Source organism: Mizuhopecten yessoensis, unplaced genomic scaffold, assembly GCF_002113885.1.
Source record: "Mizuhopecten yessoensis strain PY_sf001 unplaced genomic scaffold, ASM211388v2 scaffold11183, whole genome shotgun sequence".
NCBI classification, from domain to species: domain Eukaryota; kingdom Metazoa; phylum Mollusca; class Bivalvia; order Pectinida; family Pectinidae; genus Mizuhopecten; species Mizuhopecten yessoensis.
In genome coordinates this window covers 270,571-296,723 of record NW_018408921.1, presented here as the reverse complement: position 1 = coordinate 296,723, position 26,153 = coordinate 270,571, and the positions used below count along the sequence as shown (strand labels likewise).

General features: G+C 34.8%; 1 protein-coding gene across 1 annotated transcript; it reads left to right on the top strand.

Moving 5' to 3' along the window:
* Positions 1–716: 716 nt before the first annotated feature.
* On the top strand, positions 717–25,582 carry LOC110440525 (transmembrane channel-like protein 3). The gene is made up of 20 exons (XM_021483660.1): positions 717–789; positions 4,014–4,121; positions 6,420–6,537; positions 7,108–7,242; positions 8,042–8,105; positions 9,885–9,945; positions 10,442–10,548; positions 11,871–11,918; positions 13,372–13,505; positions 14,248–14,395; positions 16,354–16,403; positions 17,156–17,306; positions 17,602–17,711; positions 17,974–18,100; positions 18,587–18,730; positions 21,975–22,249; positions 23,421–23,576; positions 23,942–24,020; positions 24,247–24,298; positions 25,340–25,582. The coding sequence occupies exons 2-20, from the start codon at positions 4,037–4,039 to the stop codon at positions 25,426–25,428; spliced, it is 2,133 nt and encodes a 710-aa protein (XP_021339335.1). The 5' UTR covers positions 717–789; positions 4,014–4,036; the 3' UTR covers positions 25,429–25,582.
* The last annotated feature ends 571 nt before the right edge of the window (positions 25,583–26,153 follow it).

The following is a 26,153-nucleotide window of genomic DNA, read 5'->3' as shown; positions in this document are numbered from 1 at the left end:
TTACCCAATCATCGCTGGGGAGTTGCCTATGTTGGTTTTAATCACGTTGATTGCCGTCAGTCCCACAGGGGAAGTACAACGGAGGCAGGAATGTGGCTAATTGGTCGCACAAGTAGCATGTAGCTAAAAATACCCGACAATTAGTTTTGGTGGTTCAAGGGAGGCACAAGGATCGCTGGACCAGTTACACAGAAACAGGATTTTCTAAGTTAATACTGCTGAACAAATGTGGTATAATTCATATTCAGAGTTCGGTTTTTATTTCATTTTTATATATTCAAATTACAAAAAAAACAACAGAAAAACAATAACAAACAAACAAAATTGACACACAGCCCGCTACTAAAACTGAAACGAAAATCTCGCTGGCATTAGATAACAAACATGCATTGATATTTACATTGTGTCTAATCAATACATTGTCACTCGGGTATGTCTCATCACTGATAATCTATTTCCTGATTAGATTACACTGGTCTAAATATATAACTAGCATTGTCAACTTAATAAAATAATTAGAAGAAAAAAAAGAAACGACAACATTTAATGATTTTTAATTATCTTTCACCATTTCAAATCGAAAATCCAATATATGTTGCTGAAAATTTTAATGACTTTTAATTTTGAACTTGAAACATTTGCTTTTGAAATACAATTATGTTTGATAAAGTTGGCAATGCTGATGAAGTGGGCTATATTTTAGGACCTGTATTTAGGACGTTTTGTATCAAATGTTACTACAACATTGGGATCTGTTTATAATGGCGAGGTAAAACATCACAATTACAGGTAAGTCGTCATCGATTATGTCACCTTTTCAAGTACAAATTCAACTTAACTAAGAGTACGATTTCTATATACGGCCAGGAGAAGTACATGTCTGACGTGATCTACCGTTACATAAATAGATAATGAACAGCTCGAATAACGCACCTGTACTCTAACGGCATTTTGTTTACCACACTTTACTCAGCTCACAAAAGGCACAGCTACTGTAAATAGTCAATTTTTAATGAGACCCCTGCACAGGTACGAAATTTAATTGGTTTTGTGTTTCTATTATGTCATGTTATCCGTACGTATTTCAATATACATGCTGTTCCGTCGGTTTGACGACAACAAAGAACTCAAGATTCTAATTTCCATACAATCATGGTCCCTTTTTTCCCCTGTAAGAGAAATAAGTCAAAGGACCGTATGCTTCTTATTTAGGTTTGCACGTATTTAAGTATATATATGAAAATGTTACGTAGTGAAAAGGCGTGATAATTAGGATGAAGAGTGACCAGGGAGGTAATTACGGTAATATGTGATCAGATGAATTTATCAGGTGAATAATGATCATGAATAAGGGCAGCTGATCAATGTGAGTGGTGATCAGGGGAGGTAACCAAGGGTAATTTGTCATCAAAGAGGGTGATGGAGGTAAAATGATCAGGGGAGGTAGTCAATGTGAATGGTTTGGTTTGGTTATATTTTGTTTAACGTTCAATTAACAGCTAAGGTAATTTCAGGACGTGCCTTCATGTGTGTTGTGTAAGTGGCAAGTGTGTATGTGTGCTGGAGACAGGATATATATGCTGTACTTGCCTCCTTATGATAGCGCGGATCTGATGCCGACTTTTATGGTGCTATCTCACTGAAACACCCAGCACAACATTCCGTCCGGTCACATTATACTGACATCGGGTGAACCAGTTGTTGCCCTCCCCTCAATTCTGAACGTCAAGCAGGAAACAACAACTACCATGTTTCAGGACGTTGGTATGTCCGGTCCTTGGGACAGAACCCTTTGCATTCCTCGCCTCGAGGAGCGCTCAACATTAAAGCCAGAAGCGAAGAAAACCGTATTTAAAAGTAGAAAGAAAGATAAAGATCCCAAATGCTGCAATGGGTGCAGCAGATTTATTTTGGTCGCTTTTGTGTTCACAAATAGAGGCAAAAAAGCATATCCCCAATTCTGCAGGGGGTTCCCTCATTAGTCGCCTCTTACGATACATGCTGCGGGTTACAGCAGATGTACTATTTTCTCGATCCCTTGCCTGAGGGGTGAGGTGCATGGTGATTTGGGTAGGTTTGTTTGTTTGTTTGGAGTTTAACATAGCCAGGGTCATATGAGGACGGGTGCCCTAAAACAGAAAGTAGAAGGAGAAGAAAGAAGACAGGAAAGATAGGAAACGGAAATAATCCCAAGTGCAATGGGGGCAGCAGATCAATTTTGTAACCAAATGCAACCTGTTTCAATTGCAGATGGGTTTGACAAAATAAACATTGCCTGTGCGTATGATTATGCGAATGGAGATAACTATTGACATGCTTAAACAAAGAAGATACCATTTGATGAGATTTTACATTGATATTGAAGCTACACACTAAATTGTACAAACAACCAAAAGCGATCAACTATTATCAGCTCACGGTTGCTAGCAGTAGTGACAGGTTCTCCCTCCAGCTGCCCATTCTGCCTCTTGTGTCAGCATCAACCCCCGGTACAAATAGAAAACAACGTAAATCCATGTGGTCCTGTCTGATATGAAATGCATTCAAAAACTGCCATATCAAATTATTTCGACCTTTCCAGCCACGTCTGGTTTCCTGTCTATTTCGACATTCAATTACTGCAGCTTCACATTCCAGAAAATGTAGAACCTTGAAATTTGGCGGCTCTCTACTTCGAGCTAGTAAAAAGATGGTCGCCGTACGCGTAGACTCGCAGCTGAGCCTGCGCACCGTGTTTAGACATTATTCTTTCGCGATTTAAAACATGGTTTTGTGTTTTGTTTCTACATAATTTGGCTGTATTTAAATTATCAGGGTACACCATCATGTTGTATGATGGTCCTTCAATGACGGACTATATTTTTTACATTACGTCAATACGTAGACTTGCATAAGCTCCAGAACGGTGGACAAACTGATCAGAATGGACTTCACAAGTACCAATTATTGAGAGAAAAAAACCCACGTTGATTGAAATATAAGAATTGAATCTTGCTTTGGTCGATTTCATGGGGTGATGAATATAGCTGGTCTTGAAACAGTAGTTCATTAAATTTGTTTCAAGATCGACTCAATTCATCACCCTATGAAATCGACCAAAGCAGGATTCAATCCTTAAATAAAGATATGGAGAAAACATTAAAGTGCAAATGAGCTCAGGATTGGAGAAAATGTATCGAAACAAAACGAGACTTACACAATGTTAACTCAGGGAGGTAGAAAAGATGAATAGTTATCTGGGAATTAAGCAAGTATAATGGATATGGGAAAACAATAACGATTTGTGACAAGCAGCAAACCTGGAGAGATAAGTAAGATTATTGAATATATAGGTGGCTGATATCATAGTTGGATATCAGGGGGGTAAAGTTCAATAATTTGAAATCAAGGGATTTAATTATAATTAATTGATATAAAGGGAAATAATCTAGATTATCATATCTGCGTTCAAATTTCCCCAGTCATATTTGCCTTTTTCGAAGCCTCTCAAAAAAATCCGCAAAAGCCACCACAACCTATTTCCGAATGCCAAAGGCAGATGACAACCAAGACGTGTCAACCTGATAATCCCTCTTTTTTCCCCCTGTTTGCATAATTAAATGATAATTTTACTTGCTGTAGGGAAGCAAGATTATTTGTTTCTCCTCGCTTCATGTTCAAATTAAGCTTCATGTCGATTAATCATGTTTCACTTGGGCTTCGCCCTCGTCGTGAAACGTGATTAACTTCGGAGAAAGAAACAAGCGTGTTTCCCTTCAGTAAGTATAATAAATTATAATATTAGACATCAATGAAGATACATAGCATTATGGATGTCGGGGAAGTAAGTTTGATTGTTCGATATCAGGGGAGGTAATTAAGATCAATGGATATCTTAGTTCAAACAGAAAACTCAATGTAAATATAAATGAATGTCGATATACAAATTTTAATGTTCACTTTTTCATTTCAATTGTTGCTTATATTAAAGTGATTTATCAACTCGATAAGCTTATTGACCTTTGCTTCCTTAGGTGTTCCAGGGAAACTCTAAAATATGGATGAGTCCGACGCAGAAAGGCAGTTTCTGATCGGGAGAAACACGGACCCGTTATCGTCCCAAAACAGCGGCCTTAGAAACAGTACGTATTATATTAGTTCTTCATGTGAAAATATCGGAGCAACATGTATTGCACTCGATTTCACATTAATGCTTTATAAGACGTGTACAGTTTTATCTTGCAATGCTAGTGTTATACATTTTTAAATCAATAAGTTCGTGATAATGTTTCAGCAAGAAATTCATTAACACCCCTGCCTGCTCACTTGTGGTTCCTGTGAATTCTCACAAACAATAAGATAACATGCTTTAATGTCAGCACGGTGATAGGTCGGACATCCTTGTATGGCTACATGTACAATATCTACGATATCGGCAATGTCTGTGGTCGAAACTAGCCAGAATTCTAAGGATGATTGACTTACACAGCAGCTGCACTAGTGGCACTTTTGTTGCAGCTTCAGTTAATGGTGTTTCTACTGTGATGCTGATTATGCTTGTTTTTCACATTGCCCCGATCGCCGTCTTTCCGTCAGCTTTAGTAGCATTTTGCCCAACAACTTGAAAAAACTGCACACACAGCCCTTTTGGCAGCTTATCGACTATTTGAGTCATTCAGGGCCAATTCATATTTTGTTTTCACGATCCTGCTATTCTTTAATCGGTCATGATACCTCACAAAGGATACAATCTGTAGTCCGTTTATAATAGTCTATTTCTCCTTCTCACAACTACTAGCTGCTTCAAATGATGTTTATCATCCTTGTCTGCTAAGAAGAAAACGCTTTTCAGATTGCAAAGCTGAATCCGTGTGTTTGGGATTGCCTGATTTTTCCATTTTGCTTTGCTGGTATTAGTTTCCTTGATGTTCTCCTCAGTCATTCAGTTTACCTTCTTGTCAACCGTCCTTTTTGTATTTCATCTCCAGGACTGGTCAACATCTAATTGGTGCCTTAATGCCTTTTCGGTGTTTGTAGGCCATTTGTAGTTCTCACCATTTCCATTGCATTCTTCCCTACCCTATCTTTCACCGGCTCTGCATTCTCTTCCATCACAACATTGCTGTCTCGATTTTCAGATAAACATAGACTGAGGCATCCTCGATACTACAGGGTTACACTCACTTTCGCTCTCTGTACCTCTGGAATATGTCATAGCAAAATCGAAGCCCAGTGTGCACCACCTTGTGGATGGGACGAGAAAACCAGTCTGATCCTTTGATATACATCAAAAGAAAGGACAGGTATAAGCCTTAGCGATTGGTCAGGTTTTATTTTTACCTGAGACCAATCAAACAACTAGTTGCGTGCCTTCAATTTTGCTACGACATATTCTAGGGGTGCAGAGTGTGAAAGGGAGCGTAATCCATGAAGTATCGAGGATGAGACTGAGGTTACAGTACCCCTCTACATGCCATGTTCCGTCTCCCAATGTTATCGTGTACGCGGTAACATCATCTTTATGAACTTTTGCCGTTTCTTTGCAACAATAAACGTTTCAAAATGAAATTACATTGTAAGATTAATTGAATTGAAGTATTGTAGAAAATTTCTTATAGCATCAGTACGAACGGAGGTTGCAGTTGCTACATGGGTAAATAGTGTTTGACATACTGTAGATATTATCAAATGTTAATGGTGAACTCACCTGTGCATGTCTTACGTTCATTTTACATGTAGTATATATATATAATTTCAACCGGTTGACGGTAGGAATAAGGATGTAATTATTTTCTCTTGTGTATGAGAAACACCAATAGGTGGCGCTATTGGTGGTATTTGCACGTGCAAATGGTCTGGGTTGTTACCTAAACGTGTCATTCAGGCGACACAGGTAACAAGAAGCACACATGAATTTATTTTTAATTTTTAAATGGGGTTATTATATTGAGATTAATAGGTTAGGAGTTTTATGTTGGTGTGTAAGATGTACATTATTGTGTAATTGTGTTTATTAATCATGATGATTGTAAATAAACATCGGTCAGTGCTTATGTCGCTGGGAAATACAGTTTTTGTATTCGTGTTGTTTATCCTATTGGATACTATAGAGAAGAGAACTAGATGTTTATCCATTAAGAATTGTCACTGTATTCGTCGGTTTTATTTTGTTGAATTTTATATAGGATAATGGTCTGTGTCTGATAATTCTGATAAAAGAAAACTTAAGCTGATAAATTACTGCGTCAATATCAAATATCAGGTCGAAACTGGAAATACATAAATTAAGATAATTGATTTAACATTTAAGCCTCAATGAATACGCTTTCGCTAATAATACGCATATGCATGATTTGTAAATATATCTATTTGTATATACAGCAGTACACGCAACACATGGTCTGATTTGTGAGGAATCATGTCTTGTTCTTCTGTTAAAGGAAGTTACGTCAGACAACCGGAACCGGAAGTCGATTACCATGGCCATTCGCATGTGCCAGAAGCTTTGTCTCCCGATGAACTCTTGTACCGTATGAATTACGCCTTCATCAACCATGGGTACGTACATTCATTGACTTTGGCCAACGTTTTAAAGGAATTTTGAAGGGCTTTAGTTATATTTATTGTCATTTTGCAAACAATGGTGTACTATGGTCAAATAAATTCAATTTTGATATGCAAATATTTTATCACTTTTTGAAATGTTCAACACAAAGAGGCAGTAGAAGTTATTGGAAACAGCCTAAAATACAATCGATTCTTATTATTGGCCTATAAGAGGGGTTCCTTTTGACCGTCATGAAAATGATAAACCGTTACAAAATATCTATTTATTACTATATTTTATTAGTCCAATATCCAATCAAACTCACGTTGGTCGGATTTGAAAATGGACCGATTTTAGATATTGAAATTAGATATTTCAAGAAAGGCAGGTGATGCAAGGTCCCGGTTTGGTATACAAATATTTTGTTATGGTCCATTTAACTAATACCTCTTTCAAAAAAAGTATAGGGCTCTGGAACTCATATTTAAAGTCATTTACCTTTACATTCAACTTAGCGTTATTTGAAAGATTATAACGTAACGTTAGAAAACAAAAGCACTTCCTCGCTCTTCAATTTTCAGATTTGATGCAGAAAAAGAAATAGAGGGTGCGCAGTCGAAACTTTCGGTTTCAGATCAAGAAGCATTCGAAGAAAAGATTTTGGATAAGATTCAAGAAAACTCCCTTCCTCTCCGTGAAAAACTTAAAATTATCCGGTAGGTAATACGTTATCCACTGATATCATGGTGGAACTATTTTACAAATAAATGTATGTGTTCTCAAAATGTTGTCAAACGTGTCGAAATACATCATCAATTGTAGAGTTTAGTAAATTCATTTGTAGATGTAACAAATATGTAGCAACCGTCACATTATCTTCATCTAATTATATGCAGTGATTGGACATCAGTTTTCTGATTGGTCAAAATTATAAACGAGATTTTCATGCTGTGACTGATATTACATAAAAAATCTGTAACAATATGAAAGATAGCTTTTTTTAGATTGATAAAATCCTTTATCTCAGTTTTCTCTTTTAATAAAATACTGTCTTTAAAAACTCGAAAGTTAAGCCTGTGAAATCGTCTATTAAGTATACCTGTCTTGGTATAACATGCCTCCAATGTAATGAAATTCTGTAAGGTATTAGCATAAAAATCAACCAGTTTAACTTTAAAATGTTTTATTTCGTAATTTATGCATGGATATTGTACATGTACTTGCAAATGTAATATATATATATATATTTCAGAGGTTAGCAAAATGGTTTAAAGTATATAAAATATTTTCCTCCATAATTTCATAATTGCATTGTCAATGGCTAAATTCTACAAAATATTAATAACTTCAAGATATACTTTACGACAAAATATTAATTAAATATGATTTATGTATTTGTTAAGGAAGACAAGCCAGAGACATAATTTTATTTCGGATATTAGATTGAAATTTCAAGAAAACCATATTTAATTATATTCACTCAAGCCAACATATCAAACTTACATTTTATATCAGGGTTTTACAGCGTGGAAGTCATAGACGCCGTGAGAGCAGGGGACAGTACATTAGCACTGGAAAGGTTAGTAATAAGTAGTAGGAGTTAGTTCCATATTTGTTGTGAGAGCAGAGGACAGTACACTAGCACTGGAAAGGTAAGTAATAAGTAGTAGGAGTTAGTTCCATGTTTGTCGTGAGAGCAGAGGACATTACACTAGTACCGGAAAGGTTAGTAATAAGTAGTAGGAGTTAGTTCCATGTTCATCGTGAGAGCAGAGGACAGTACACTAGCACTGGAAAGGTTAGTAATAAGTAGTGGGAGTTAGTTTCATGTTCGTCGTGAGAGCATAGGACAATACTAGCACTGGAAATGTTATTAATAAGTAGTAGGAGTTAGTTCGATGTTCGTCGTGAGAGCAGAGGACAGTACACTAGCACTGGAAAGGTTAGTAATAAGTATCGGGAGTTAGTTCCATGTTCGTCGTGAGAGCAGAGGACAATACACTAGCACTGGAATGGTTAGTAATAAGTAGTAGGAGTTAGTTCCATGTTCGTCGTGAGAGCAGAGGACAGTACACTAGCACTGGAATGGTTAGTAATAAATAGTAGGAGTTAGTTTCATGTTCGTCGTGAGAGCAGATGACAGTACACTAGCACTGGAAAGGTTATTAACAAGTAGTGGGAGTTAGTTCCATGTTCGTCGTGAGAGCAGAGGACAGTACACTAGCACTGGAAATGTTATTGATAAGTAGTAGGAGTTAGTTCCATGTTCGTCGTGAGAGCAGAGGACAGTGCACTAGCACTGGGAAGGTTAGTAATAAGTAGTAGGAGTTAGTTCCATGTTACCATTGTGTCGACAGCACCTCGAGGAAGGTCAAACCGGATAATGTCACGTGCGTTCCACGAACACTGGCCTGAAGTCACAGTTTACATGAGTAGAATACAGTATCACCAGTATGTTTGGTTTGGGTTTAACGCGCTCGCAACGGCCAGGGTCATATGAGGACGGGAAACGTGAAACGCATACAGAACATTATTAACGAGTTAAAGAAATATAATCAAGTCTTTTACGAAAGCTAAAAAGCTTAAAACGATGTAGATTACAGCGAAAGATACCATGTTGTTCCCAAGAAAATACACGTAATTGTAAATAAGCAATTACATGCACGAGCTGAAACTTATTCTAATCACTGTGGATCGCACTACGAGCTTTTGTAAAATCACAAAATCATAGATACATTGACTCACATTATGTTCTTTTAATGTATCACGAAGGATTGGTTTTATTTTATGTTTCATAATTATTTTGGCTATTCCATCTCATAACTGTAAACTGAGAAATTTTCGCCGCTGTTTCATTTTCACCTTTTTCGCCTTCCACAATGAGGGGTAATTTTTCATCATAACGAACATTAGTTTACAACATATAATGCTTAGAAAGCATGTTTATTAAATTGATGTCGACGATGTTTTAAGATTATAATCAATCTATTTCTGCAAAGTGTATTCTACGTGTTTTCCAATAATCAAAATCAGATATCTCAAGTGTCTTTGAATTCACATTATATATTCTTTTATTCTAACTCCAGGTACGTGTATATTCTTTCAATTTACCTCGTACAATTCATAGATATTTATCCTAGAATGATCAATTACTGATAATAGTAAAGCTGGAATAATAATCGTACCTGTGTTTGGTAACATGGACGATCGTTTCTTGGGCTGAAAAACGAAGGAGGTAAATCAAAACAATGTTAAAACTGTAAAATTACTATGACGATACAATACATTTATTTTCCCCCTTAAACTGTACATATGATGAAAGTTTCCATCGAGTTATGCATTGTTTTCTTCTTTTTAGACAAGAAACAACTTGAGTTCGGTGTTTCAGCTGTGGGAAACCCCAATCAAAGACATAGCTGGTAAGCGATAACCCACTACCAAAATCAATATCCTGTTTATTTTTCAAAACACGAATCACAGACTAACATTTCATTACGATTACACTAGTGGCTGAGATTACAATAATAGTTGTTTCCTACTGTATTTATAAATTCTTTTGCACATAAAGACTCGACCGAAATTATGAATTAAAACTACTTTGCACAGCATATTTGTGTTAGAACTATCTCCCTTCCCAGGCATTTTATTTTATATTGTATGTACTACCTTATACGAGGAAGTCAACAGACATTTTAAGTTTGAATTTATCTCAAAAGGCATCTTTTAGAAAATATTTAAGGAATTCCAGAGTTTCCAAAACAGAATGTGTTGTCTAAAACTAAATTAATAAAACAAAAATATTTTCAAATTAAATTGGGAGTATTCTGTTTTCCGAATGAAAGTTATTCGAATATGAAAAATGATCTGGGTTTGAAATTCATAAAAATCAACTATTATTTCAACTTTATTATCCAGCCTACTTTGGAAGTAACGTTGCGTCTTACTTCACGTTTCTGCGCGTCTTGTTCTACATCAACGTCTCAACGGCGTTTGTCATGTTTGCCTTTACAACACTACCACATGTGAGTATGGTTTTTACATCAACGTCCTTACGGCACTTGTAGAGTTAACGTCGGTTTCACTGTACGGCTTGACATTTATAAGATATATATATTGAATAGAACATTGCATATTGGTTTACATTCAGTGCTAATTGAGAGAACAATTGAACCAGAACGATCACACGAGGCTTAGACGCACATATCAGCTCTTGGATCGAAAAGGGTTTATATGAAATCTGGGTAGAATTCTAAATCCGTTTACTTTGTATGAATGGTGCAATTCTTGATACAATATACCGGTAAAATTGGACTATTCTTTAACTTGTACATTTTTTTATTTGCTATGAAACCTATTTTTTCATTTTTGGCTCAGGAAGACTTCTTAATCCGCATCCTTTTGTCCTTACGCACGAAAGGAAACGATTAAATACTGCTTAATTCGAGTACCTTTTTAACTTTCGCGTATTCCAATATGTGAAAGAACAAATGAACGAAAAATGAAACACAAAAGAACAAAACGATAACCGGCTTATAAGCCCTTTCGCGAGAATGAAAAAGATCTTTTGAGAATTTATGGTTTCTTTATATACTTCTGTCGTATACGACAGTTATATACTTCTGTCGTATATATGTCGTAATTAATGACGAGAATTACTGTGCGTAGAATGGGAAACTCTCGTACTTTTGAGGCAAAAGGATAAAAGCAACAATGACACAAATCACCATTATAACCATAATGAAAATGAATTTGAATATCTAACTGAAAAGGTTAAAGAGTTCCTGCTTGTTGAATACTTTGTGTGTTAATCTAGGGCACATTCTAAGTTCAAACAATATTCAATATTTAATATATGAAATGAAAATGAACAAACCTTACGTTTGAATAACCTTGTTACCATTTAAGAAAAGCTGAAATGCCAGTTCGACCTCTATACATTCAGTCAATTCATTTGATCGAGAACTATCATATAGACTTAGTTTTGCGTTGCTCGGGGTTAACTTTCTCGCAACAAGATCAAATGGAAACGGTGCTAAAGGAGACACTGTGGAACAAAAACGGAAAAGACACAAGAGAAAAGAAAATGTTGAGGACATAAGTATCACAATGGGGAAAGCAGATCAATTTTGGTTTCTCCAAAATACACCGGCGCAAAAGCAACAAGAAGTTGCCTCTTGCTTTAACAGTCAGTGGGACACATCACACAAACCTGCATGATGGAATGGATCAGATTGTGTATCTAGATCTGTACTTTTTTAATTGATTTGTAATTAATGTTTTGTATTTTAAACCCCAATCAAATCTATTTTGTATGAGTAAAATGGTATTTGTTTTTTTTCTGCAGTTGGTGGATAAAGAAACCGAAAGTAACCTAACAATACCAGGGACATTTGTAAGTTAACTTGTATTAATAATTGTAATGGTTTACGCCAAAATCGTTTTCTATAGCATTTTTGTGAACTTCTTTGTTTAAACGCCTATCTCAAAACTGCATGTTGCATTTGTCGACGACAACGTTGAACGACGGTATTTTTTTGCTAGATGAAATCATTCCTGTTTGTTGTTATTGTTGTAAAAAATAGTTCTTACGGAAACGTGATGAACATATTACAGTTGAACCTGAACGAGAAAGTACAATCTCCATTTCGCATACAGAACGGCGATCGTTTGGATTGGCCAGAAAACATATTGAATATTGTATTTACTGCAGAATGTTTTTGATATTATCATTCGTTTAAAATGTGATTTTTATCATACTGCTATTTTTCTTCTTCTAAAGATGGATATTAAAACGTGAATCCCATATGGATAATAAATTTGAACAGTTATATCACCTTAACAAATGTAGTTTTCCGCGGAGTTATACCACTCATAAAAATGAAAACAAATCGAAACAGACCTAGCGATCAGCTGCTGTATTTGTACATCTGCGCTAAAATCGATGTTTTCCTCTTTGTGTGTGTGTGTGTGATTTAAAACCGATGTTTTTACGAGGATTTTTTCCCTTATGCGCAGCACTTTAAATGATATTGCCTAATAAAATTAATCATAAAAATGGATAATTCAAGATGTTGTTATCTGCATGGTATGAAGAATAAATGATAAGACTTTTTGTGAATCAAAATGCATCTTTATTAAAGCATTGAACTGCTTGCAGATGGTATTTATTTTATATATGAATGCCATCTGGAAACAGCAAATTTCATTGAAAGCCCAAAAAGCTGCATGCTGAATGTGAAAAAATAAATAAAAAATCCCGTCAGAGTTCATATGGACTATGACTCCCAACTAGAACCAGAATATCTTTATCCAAGAAAAAAATCCTGCAATAAAAACTACAATACAAACTTTGTCATCTTCTAGGAAAGGTTAGCAATGTTAATTGCTTAAAAAGAAAAAAAAATCAGCGATTTCTTTTTAAACATGTTTCATTCGTAATAAATGGTCGGGCAGAAAAAAATGTTTTTTCGCATAATCAATAGTAGAATACAGAGAATAAACAAAATCGAAACGAGAATGCGAGAAAGAAAATCAATGCACGAAAAAAAGAAAGTAATTTTAAATCTTAACTGAATATTTTATAATTTCAGTGTGTTATTAACGAGACTGGTCAGTTTCCTGACTGGTCATTCATTTAACTTAACTAATGTTTTTCAAGAATTGTTTTTCTATTTTATCTATTAACCTGATCCTCCCTTAAGTACATGCGATACAATAGACATACTTGATTACGTAATACAGCATGTTATCAAAGTGATAGAATGTCTGTGTAATTAACATCGTCGGAATAATTATGGTGATTTAAATGCCTTATGCTTAATAGTCACACTATCGTCTATTTGTAGGGCGAGTTGTCTGGCAGTCTGATGTTTTATGGCGCTTACAGCAACAAAACAATCAACAACTACGAGCACCCATTGGCTTATCTGCTCACGTGGTTTGCTGTGAGCGTGACAACACTGATTGCCATTGGTATCAGGTACCGAATTAGTAAATGACCTTGTACCAATATTCGGTAATATTTGATGAAACAATGTTTCCTATATCATCATAGGTTGAATCATAAACACATCGAGGTCGATGCTACTTTTTTTTTTTAATAAGAGGCTTCTTTTTAAAAAATATTTTTATGACGTCACTTCAATTGTAATTTCACAATGTTCTATGTTTAATTCAGTGTTTTTTTCTTACCTTTTTGTTTAGGCATCGCCTTGTTAAAAATAAAAAATAAACATTACAAATTCAATAATTTCAATTAAAAAAAAAAATTGTGTTATTATAACCTGAAAGTTATATTGACCGAGACGATGTGCATTTAACCACTTACTCAATTAAAGTCTATCCTCAATCAATATCAAATAAGGCTATTTTTTCTGTATTCTGAATGGTCGAGATAAGGTCAGGTGTTGATATATGTTACTACATGAATTCACTACTATTGCTACTTTAGAAACAACAGGTCAGTATTCACTTTATGACATCACTTTTGTTGTAACGTCACCGAGACTTAGTAAACATAACCATATATTCACCTCAACAAAAGTTCATTATTAATAGATATTCACTAACTCCTTTGCGTAATTCAATACTTGAATGATTAAAGCTAACGGAAGTCATTTTACTGTATTTTGCGTTGTGACAAATGCATATATACATTCGTCATTATTTTGTAATCTGCATGTAAAGAATATTAAGTTACAAATGTCTGTCTGTTACATAAGTATGAACGTCCGCTACCGACGTAGTAAACTGGCTGTTACGGACGACAATTACGACTTTTCTCATCGGACGTTCTGTTCCTGGGACCACGGATTAACTACTAGGTCTGGAACATGTGACCACATCCGGGCATTCACCATGGAGCTCAAGGTAAGAGTAATTGCATTCGGGTGTTTCAGGCAATCTCTGGAATTTGTGGAGAACCCATTACCATGCATTACTGTCATCTGTCAAAGACACTTTAATAAGAATATTTTTGTACTATAGATGGTTATTAATGCCGCAGTTATACCTTAAATACACATCAAGTTATCACCACGTACATGCATTAATCCCCCATGCGCCATCTCTACAAGTTAACGCAATATTATGATGAGGCATGACGTATTCAATTTAGTTGAATATCAATAGCCTATCGTCAACTGTCACGGAGTCAGCGAGACAAAATGTATTATCTATAGATGTATACCGGATATACATGTATGTTATTATATGATTTAGAGGCTAAGGGTAGTAAACAATATTCCGGATAAGTGTTACGGTTTTTTTTTCTTTATTTTATTTTTTAGCGTTAATCCGGAATGAAGTTGATGGCATATGCTTTATTATTAAGTTTGATGGAATTAATCAAATGGAGTCTGACGGGAATTTTTGTCACTGTTTTTATTGTGTTATTGACCGAGATGAGGAATTAAATAAAATAAATAAATTCTGCACAAATTGAAAAGACACTAGGATATTTGATATGTGTTTTAACAGAAATATTTGATTAACGTGATAACGAATGAAACAATGATAATACGTTTGTGGATTCTACATGCGTAATAAACTTAGTTAGACAAGATCGTACGTGTAACATACAGAGAATTTTAATAAGAAGTATTTTCATATTTCCATAATTAATAAATTAAAAAAAAAAAACTTTGATTGTTTCCTTTGTAGAGTTGTTAAATCGAGTTGCGATCAATAGCTTGTTCAATTACCTTTGATGGTCATTTGAATTTAAACTAAATCTGCTGCTCCCAACTCAAAAGTTGGGACCATTATAATTTCTCTCTAATTCCAAGTTGATCTTATTCCTGTCGCATTTTTGGCAATACTTCACTTTTGGCCTCAGTGTTGAATGCTCGCCAAAATAGTTGTAAGTCTCTTATGAACGTTTAGAATTTAGGGTAATAGCAACAATCGATTAAGGCTTTGTCAGTATGATGAGACCAGGTGGGATACCGTTATGAGTACCTTCGGTGAGGTATTTCAGTGAGGTAGCACTATAAAATCGGCTTCAGTCCGTACTATCGGAAGGAGGCCAATTCACCAAAAGGCCGCCTGATGCTCTAACACATACATAACACACATTCAGGCACGCTCTTTAATGACTTTAACTGCTATTCCGTCTTTGCGTATTGCAGAGTTATCTTCTCTTGGGAGCAGGTATACCTGTTCCCAAGAGAAGATAACTCTGCAATACGCAAAGACGGAATAGCTGTCCCATGTCAACATACAACATGTTCCTCGTATTCCTGGGAAAGTGTAAGGATTAATATTAGTATTTAGTATTCAAAATATAGTCATAACAACGGTAAGTTAGTTACTCACCTATCTTCAAGTGTAAAAACAACCAAACATGTAAAGTATGAATTCAAAATAAGCCGATTTGATAAAACCTTTTATTTGAAGTTCATAAGTAAATTTAAAAAAGTAATCTCATCATTGCAAATGACAGAAATTATACCAATACCGGCCTGTGTTTCCATTTTAAGCCGCTGTATGTATAATGACAAAATACATTTTTTTTCATGATTCTTTGTTCCCTAGTCAAATGGACATATTTATAAAATATATCATCAGGTATTCTTTAGCTTTGTATCCTAACAAATTGGTTTTCTTTATCTTAAACACTAAATTCTTATTATATTTTGGTTGAAACAATTGGCAACAACGATCATATAAATCCAAGTCAATGCTTAAATGTGTTAAGTCAACAGAGATAACCGCTATTTCCATTGGTTAGTCTATTTTAACAGAAAAAAATAAACTGGAACTTGCGAAAGGAACAGAAAACGATTTATTGATCTTTAAAAGTGTCAGAAAAATGTTTTTGATTACAGGAAAAGATACGAGAAGAGAAAAGTCATGAGAGGAAAGCCTGGACTATATTGTAAGTAAAATATGTATTGTAATGTGATTATAATCTTGCATTGTAATGTTTGTAAAGCGTGGATTGTAATGTAAGTATAAACCATGGATTGTTATATAGGTATTAACCCTGGATTGTCATGTACATGTAAGTATAAAACATGGATTGTCATGTAAGCATAAAACATGGATTGTCACGGAAGTATAAAACATGGATTGTTTTGTAAGCATAAAACATGGATTGTCATGTTATCATAAAACATGGATTGTTATGTACGTATAAAACATGGATTGTTTTGTAAGCATAAAACATGGATTGTCATGTTATCATAAAACATGGATTGTTATGTTAGTATAAAACATGGATTGTTTTGTAAGCATAAAACATGGATTGTTATGTAAGCATAAAACATTGATTGTCACGTAAGTATAAAACATGGATTGTTTTGTAAGCATAAAACATGGATTGTCATGTTATCATAAAACATGGATTGTCATGTAAGTATAAAAAATGGATTGCTGTATAAGTATAAAACATGTATTGTTTTGTAGGCATAAAACATGGATTGTCATGTTACCATAAAACATGGATTGTTATGTAAGTATAAAACATGGATTGTTATGTAAGCATAAAACATGGATTGCTGTGTAAGTATAAAACATGGATTGTAATGTAAGTAGCAAAAGTAAGATCAACAAAGTACGTTAAGTACTCAATTAGAAAAAGATATATATCTGGTTAAAAGTTTATTGACTCTAACTGATCTTTTGCAGACTGGCTAGAGTGATGGGCAGATTAGCGTCCAATATCTTGGTCCTCGGAATGCTTGGAGGAAGTGGCTATTTGATCTACTATATTGCACATGATTTCGAACTTCCGGAGGATTCCCCAGATTTTTTAGAGGATATCTTCACCAGATACCAAGTCAGTACTTTTAAGAAAATCGTGTTGAAACTAATCATGGACTTATCTAAATAAGTAAACTGATAGTTCATCCCCCCCCCCCCCACCCCCCACCCCCAAAAAAAAAAAAAGGGGGGGGGGGATCAAACAGCACATTTCGGTGTTATGAGAGAATGAATTGCATTTATACTTGTATAAAATTCGGCTACATCAATATCTAGTCTTGTATAAATACTAAAATAACAAGATATTTTCTTCTCCGTGATCACTTAAGCAGGACTTGTTTATTCTTCTTTATTGCTTGTTTTGTTTTTAGTTAACTGCAGTGGTGGCCGCTCTCAAACTGATAGTTCCTGCCATATTCCAGGTTATCGGTAAATTGGAGGCGTGGCATCCTCGGATTGAACAGAAAGTAACACTAACAAGGTACTAGCGTTTTATTAAATACAGACTTAACTGAATTGCACATATACCTAAATTGTACAGGTGACAGTAATTCAAATAATTAATACCTATGTTTTTTTGCCGGAGAATAGTAGAACGCATCACTCTAGTAAAATGTATACAGAGTAATTCAAAACCATGGAATAAGGTCCAGCACGACACTTTGTCGTTGTCTCAAAAGATGAAGAGGGAAGACATAGTTTGCAAGTTTCAACACAGGTTTATTCTCGTCTGGTTATTACAGGACGATGCTGTTCTACTTTGCCAGTCTGGTAATTTTCATCTACTCCTTATACAACGTCACCAAGGACTGCCTTGACAATTCCATGGCCTTACCAAGTGATATTGGCGAAAATACCACCGTGACCAATGTAAAGTGTTTTCACTTTATTTTTGTCGTTAATAAAAAATGATTATACCGCATCTATATTACTTCTGATTGACTTAAATTGATCAAAGGACGTAAAAATTGAAATGAAATATGATATTTTTCTCCTGCGTAAGACTTTTCAGGGTCAACCATCCCTCATCATTTTGAAATCTGTAGAAACAAAATTATAAGACATCGAAACATTCGGAACGGTAATGAGTTACATTTGGCAGAAGCAGACGAAGTTAAAGACACGTATGCCTTATCATATTTATGTGTTTGTTATTTACGGTTTAATTAAGGTGTTATATATACATGCAGACAGACAAATTATTTGATAAAATGTAATTGGGTTAGTTACACAAACGTGAATAAAACAATTGTGTATTGTCTCCCTCGCCCCTACACCATTTTAGTACATATTATGCAAGCTATGCAATGTTTAGCGTCAAAACTGGATTTTTTATTGCTTGTTTTGTTCTTGTAGAGAACATTCTGTTGCTGGGAGAACGAGGTCGGGGAGGAAGTGTTCAAGCTAATTCTGGTTGACCTTGGAGTTTGTGTGGCCGTTGCTTTGTTTTTCTACGTCCTCAAAGCCATACTGGTCAAATCAGGCCATTGCTTCGACTGGGTAAGATGCGTTTATCTGACATGTACATGGGAATGACATCACAATGCAATGACAATGAGATGACGTCATGCCATGCATGTTGCACGTCATTTTTTTTTTTTTTGCAGAATTTTGTTTGTAATTTTAAGTATTTTATTCTCCTGTTTAAGTTTTTTATCAACATGTATTGCCGTTCTATTTATAATTTGGAGTTTAATTTGATGCGCTTTTTCCAATGGTATAGATAATTTTAAAATCGGTTAAGTATTAAACAAGTTGGTATTTGCCACAAGATGGGGGCTTACACTTCGGCCAAATAAAATGATGAGCGATATAAGAAAATAATTCTATCATAATATGAAAAGTTTGTAGGGTAGAAATAATTCACTCTTGGAATTGAAAAACTTACGCAATCGTTGATTTTCGCCCAAACTATGTACCCTCCTATTGGCCATGTCTATCATACGTATGAGAGTGCCATATAATGTTAAAACGTAATTCAGATTTGTCTTCCTTATTGATTTTTGACTAGGACATTATTCCCTTTAAACGGCAGTTTACTGAAGGCCTATACGCTTGTTGAACAAACCCCGTTTCCAAACTATGTACAACCGTCCTTACCGCAACGAAAGGCAATCTTCAATGTTTATGTTATTACTAATTCACGCAGCGACAGCAGTCGTATGCGTACTTCCATTGAACTTTGACTCTGTATATTTCCACAGTAACTCTAGCTAAAATGTTACCCACTCCAGATACATGTTCCACCACTCATAATGCTAAACTGAAATCCCGTCTCCAAATTTTGGCTTTGCTGTCCCTGTCCTTAAAGAACGAACAAAGACCGTCTCAATTATCTTATTGTCAATAAAAAGAAAGTTGTGTTAAGCATCTCTTTGTAAACAAGGAAACATCAAAATGCCGAGGGCACTCATGGATGCTGTGTATGAATGATTCAAATAATGGAATAAAGGAGGTGGTATATCAGTACAGAATGGCAGTAAATAATAAAGAACATGTTGTTGAGTGAGGGTCATAATAGCCCATCCCTTAATCATGATTTTCTATAAGAATATATATATATATATATATGCTAAAACAATATAAGTCCCTTACTGGCTACCATTAGCAGTATAAATATAAGTAACGATGACCTTGACCCAACAGCCATGCAATTGAAACTTGTCTTATAATATGGTCCTTAATTAGTGTTTCAAATCGATGGAAAACCTTCAAGGAATTAAGGTGCTACGGCGCAGACAATGATCTTTTTAAAAATAGTAACAGTGACCTTGACCAGACAACCCTGCAATCCAAAATTGTCCCGTATGACTATGGGAAAGTTAACGATTAAATAAATAATAGTAAAAAAGTTATATAGATAATATCAATAGATAATTATGATATTATTATTACAAATTGTTATTATCATGATTAATTATACAAAAAAATAAAACGAGATTGTATTATTTCCAGTGCGTGTAATCACGGACTTATGCAAGTCCCTTGTGTATCTCTCCTTCTCTCGATATTGTAACGAAGGTTAAAGACCTATATAATTGTTCAGTTTCTGGTTAATGTAGTAAGATGTATATACGGTTTTAACTTTTGATGTTCAATATGCTATATTCACGAACACTTATATTATACTTATCTGGCCATTATCTAGAGACTGTATTGGGAAGCTATCTACAAACTCGTTAGGCACAGCTGCTGTCGCATTGGGAAGCTATCTATAAACTCGTTAGGCACAGCTGCTGACGGCTACTTTAGTATAAGTCAACATTCTTTTTCACTTGGAGACTTTCCGTTGAGAAAAAGAAAACACGAAGCCTATTTTATCAAGGACAGTTATCAAACAGTCGTTCAACAAGTCGCGAGCATGAAACTACGCAATCATGGACAAGGGGAGAAAACTTTTACACACACACTTTAGAGTATTGGAATACGAGGCGTAGTAATTTGAACCAAATATAGTTCGGAACTTTCACTGATTAAAAACGCCACTGTTAAAGATCTTTACATATTTTCTTTGATTTTTTTCTTTTTCTTATACAGATATTTCTTACCATATTATAGCATTGATCATATCATGAAATAATGAACACATTATCTAAAGATCTTAGAGATAAAGTGTTGTGTATTTTTTTGTAAAGAAATTATTCGGTCCAAAAAGCGTAGTAATCTGAGATTGATATAGTTCATGATGCTCACCGAAAAAACTCGCCTTTTCGTAAAATTTTAACATTTTTTCTTTGATTTATTGATCGTTTTCATATGTATTTCAACATTTTATACCGTTAATCATACTATGAAATAATCAACACAGCATTTAAAGTTCTTCCGTGGAAGAAGAAAGTCTGTTGTTTGGTTTTGATTTGCCCAGGCTTGGCAAGGACCGCTATGAATGCTGTACACAGCATCCAATAAATACACAAAGGATGAAACCGTCCTCCTTATCAAAATGTTTGACAGCATGCTTCATGCAAGAAATGTTCAACAAACTATCAATATTTTTATGGGAAATAAATGCAACACCATTTGTACCAACACTCAGAAGAATATTTATACAAGGATTTCAAAGAAAAAACTCACTCATAATTTCATATTCATATATATAGATATTGCCTTCTAATGACGACAGTTTGAGAAAATTATCCTATGCAACTACTCCTGATATTCGGATTCAGATCTAAACATCTACTTACTATAGAGTGATGATGTCACTTTAAAAAAAACAAATCTCTGATACACATAATGCTTTTACTTTCGCGATCGTCAAGCATACTCTCCACGCTCGGTAGAATAGCAGGCATTGCCCAGTAAGGCTTTAGAACAGCGAACTAGCACCACCAATGTTGAAGGACATCATTTGTTCATTGGGTTAGACGTCGGGCGCCCCAACCCTAGCAACATTCGTCAACACTCATATATATTACACGTACAAATGTATGATTGTATGTGTATGTGTATGTATAAACGTGCTGGGTGAATGACAAGAAGCCTCAAAAGAAGCATACAAAAGAATTACATACAGTTCCCAGTACATTGTTCTTGTGAGTGATCACTGTGTTGTCAATGTGCACTCTTTTGTCCTCGTGTGTTGACGCTGTGAAATATTTTGTCCTTTTTTGTCTTGACGCTTTGTACAGCAGATTTTACTCTACATTGTACTGGATTTGGTGTGCATGTATTGCTGACTGATTTGCAGACTGATAATATGTAATAAGAGAATAAGTCTTTTGTACTAATAATTATTTTTCAGGTAAAGCTGAGTAAGTTTGCTGTGTCCTCAAACGTACTTGAACTTATATACGGTCAAGGTCTTGTCTGGCTCGGTCTCTACTTCTCCCCTGTCATCGCTATCGTCGGGTCAATTAAACTCATCATCGTGTTTTACCTCCGTTACTTCGTCGCACGTGTTGCAATAAAGCCCCCTACACGTGTGTTCCGGGCGTCAAGGTCAGGCAACTTCTATCTGTTCTTGCTTCTCCTGACGTGGTTTCTTTGCATACTGCCACAAGCCTACGTCATCATAGAGTGAGTATATGTCATCATAGAGTGAGAATACGTCATCATAAAATGAGAATGAATAATCAAGTTTACATAGACTAAACAGACGCATTATATGATCCATGTAGCATAAAAGGTCATTGTCACTTATGCACTTCGTTTTTAAAATTTTAAAATTTTGAAAATGATTTTTTACATCTTCAGGCAAACTTTCATAAAATGTTTACGCATATTTGTTGAAAAACGGTATTTTAAGACAATAAAAATTGTACTGCTACTTCTGGTTAAATGTGCTTAGAAATAAACGGTTACACATGTCACATTATTATATTTTGTTATTGTTAGTCATATCAAAATTATACTAATTCACATTTGTTTACTCCGAAGAAGAAAGTTTAAGTCTCGACATATACAAATTGTGAAAGAAAGGCATCATTCGAATTGAACATACAGCTTGTTTTCTGAATAACTCAGAAGTTTGGAAAATTTTGGGATATCAGATACGATCTTTTGTTATATGACGTCATCATTCATGTGTTTATCATAATAAAGAATGAAGGCATACAACTGCGTGAGCATCGGATGTTCAACCACTAGAATATAAGAAATTATTTAAGAAAAAAATGACTTATCGTTAAAATCCTCCGATAATTGTAAAATACCGGAAATACGAATCCCTAGTTATATATGTACATGTTTTGATAATATCTATTCGTCCACATGTAAATATAACCGAATTTATCTTTTTGTAAGAAAACAATCAATGCGCATAAGGCAACGAAACCAAAATCATCCGATTATTTAAATTAGGTTGTATTTATTGGAGTGAATACATTTTTTCTCCTTTCACCAACAAACCTCACAGGACTAATACAATATTTTTGGACGCAGCAGCTTAGTGGGAAGTTATGCAAGTTAAACCGTGATGCACACGTGTTCTTTTACTCGGAAAATCTATTTCATCCAAGACAAGTTGCACACGGCTCACTTCTTTACATTTTCAATAAGTGAAAGCGTTTTGAAGAATGCATCACGCCCATGGTCTATTTTACCAGAGGAATATGTAAACGCATTTTATGTCAAATAGTACTTGGTTTTAAACAAATAAAAATGTCTTACATCAGCGACATGATAAAATATACAATTTTTATTCTATTTACCAACATTTGTTAACAATGCCTCGTTTTCCTTAATACAGACTTACGCCATCTTGGGATTGCGGTCCATTCCGGAGAGAGGAATATGTATATCAGTCGATCACAAATGGTATTGGCGACTTGCCAGATTGGCTGGACGATACACTGTCCTACATAGGCACGACTGCTGTTGCTGTTCCAGTTATCATCCTCTTGATGTGCGTAACATCACTTCTAAAAAAAATGCGCCATCAAAACTTATCTTATCGGCACCCAATTCACTAAATTATTATGCTGTTAACTATCTATCACCAATTTATGATTTCTAAAACACATTTTTGATTTGAAGCAGTTTTTGTATTTGAATGTTCAGAAGTGTTTGTTTTGTATTAAGACGTCAATTGCGTTTTGTGATGCGAACTAGCGAATGTTTTGTTAAGTAGTTTCTGTATTGTATTTTATTTTATTGTTTCAGTAGTAATTAAAGTAATCACTGTATTTTAACTTGGATAATTGTCTTGTAAAATATTGTAGCCATTGTTATTGCTCTGCATTCGTGGCACGTATATTTCTATTTTGACAGACTGATTGGACTGTATTATAAAACACGCGCATCTTCATACAGTGACCTCGCCAGGCAGTTAAGAAACCAGCTGATATTTGTAAGTACCTTAGCTGACTTAATTTTGAAATATTGATTTGTTTGTTTATGTTTTAAATCCTATTAGCAGCTATGGTCGTTTAGGTACGTTATTATACATTCTTATGAACATCAATATCTGTTTCCTTTGTTATAAAATGAGATAAGAGAGAAATGAAACTGAAATTGAAAGCTGGTCTGTTCACATGCCTGCTCTAAACATTTTCTTTATTTAAATACAATTACAGGAAAGGAAGGTAGAGAAAAGGAAAGTGTTTGCGATTGCAATGTCAGCGCCAGGTATGTATGAATATATAACAGTCGAACGACTCTATCAGCTATGTAAATAAACATGGAGAGACGACCCAAATCGGATCAGTACCAAATCAGGATCACTTAACTTTGATAAGATTGTCGATGTATTCCGTTTCTAACTGTAAGAATGAATTCAACCTTCTAGAAATTCTTGTATTCATACAAATTTTATAGTTCATAAAATATTAAAAAAAACACTGAAAAAAGTTTAATTTGAATTTTAAGATATTTTAAAATTCAAGCCATGATTCGTTTAGGTTCTGACATTTGCAAATAACCGAAAATGCTTATTGTTGACGTTGAAGTGTTAGATAAATATCTAACGTGAGCCCCGGGGTACATATTTGGTTGGTAAGAACAACCCCTCTTTTGAAGCAACCGTACATGTAATTGGATATAATTCGTGCTAAATAAATGAATTAAATGAAGAGTTGGTTATCCATTTTTGGAACTGTCACCATATATGTATAACTATATAACGATTTCGTGACAAACATCGACTATCTTTATGAATATGTCACCTTTTCACCAGTGACATAAACAACATATATATGAACACTTTCGTTAATTAGTACATGCTTTATTTATATACGCCATATACGTACAGAAAGAGAATTGACCTACGGAAGGGTTACGGGAGGTATCTGATTTTTTAGACATATCATATGAAAATGTTTTGTTGTTCAAATGAATTTTACCAGACATATTTTGAACGTAGATTGGATGTGCTTTAGAACGGTGAATTTATACATAACACACTTAAGAAAACGATACTGTGTTTGAGAAATCCTACAGTAAATGTTTACATTAATAGTGGATATGAAAACAGTGCAAAGCTAAGCTGCACATGTAAATGATCATCCGTAGTAAAAAAAAATCTCGAACTAATTCAACTTTTTCTTTTATAATCTTGGAAGTCAATGTCATCCTGAAAATCTTTTCCATGTGAGCAGAGAGCGAAAAAGTTAAGTCCCGTTTTATATCAGATGTCCAGATAATAATCACTATTTGTCTCTGTGTTGTTAGCTGGCAGCTTGGGTAGGACAACAGGCATGACTGCGGCAGACCGAATGAATGGGATAGACGAAGAACCACCCGTCTCAAATATAGAGTGATTCAGTACAACCTAACGTAACGTTACTCGAGGGGAGATTACTCAAAAAGGGGAATTAACCCCCGGATGTAGTAATTGCAGTAGTTATTTTTCCAAAATTAATGTTATATTTGGAGGTTCTTCGAACCAAATAGTTTTCTGTAACGATATTCAATAGAATGCATATGTTAACTGCTGTTTTCTATACATGTTTTACCACGGTTATTAAGCTGGGGTTTTTTTCGGTTTCGTTTTGATAAATAGACATTAAGCTGCTGTTATCAATTCTTTTTTGATGAATATTGTTTTACCTGACATTTTAAATTCACTTTGAAACAATGGTCATTTAGCTGCTGATTTCGATTAACTTTTGAGAAACAGACAGATAGCTGATAGTTTCGATTCACTTTTAAACAATGTATAAAATATACAAAACAAGTATTTCAGATTTTGTAGCTTATACATAATGTGACATGAATGTCTTACATAATTCGATAGAGGTTGTGATGATTTTATAATAATATTGTATTTTGTAAACGCTAAATCAATACATGGTTCAGGAACACGCGTCTTAAGAATACTAAAATAACAAAATAACATCACTAGAAATATGAAATACTATTTGTATGGGCGGATTGGTCGAGTGGTTAACACACTGGCCTTCCACGCAGGCGGCAGGGTTTCGATCACCGAAGTCGTCGTACGCATGGATATTGAGAGAAAGTGTTTTTTTCTCCTGCCCACACA

Bases quoted from the DNA above. Each gene is read 5' to 3' on its own strand.
- LOC110440525 (XM_021483660.1), top strand. From the start codon at position 4,037: ATGGATGAGTCCGACGCAGAAAGGCAGTTTCTGATCGGGAGAAACACG. The intron at 16,404-17,155 runs GTAAGTAAAATA...GATCTTTTGCAG, and splicing joins AGGAAAGCCTGGACTATATT to ACTGGCTAGAGTGATGGGCA. The intron at 23,577-23,941 runs GTGCGTAACATC...CTATTTTGACAG, and splicing joins CCAGTTATCATCCTCTTGAT to ACTGATTGGACTGTATTATA.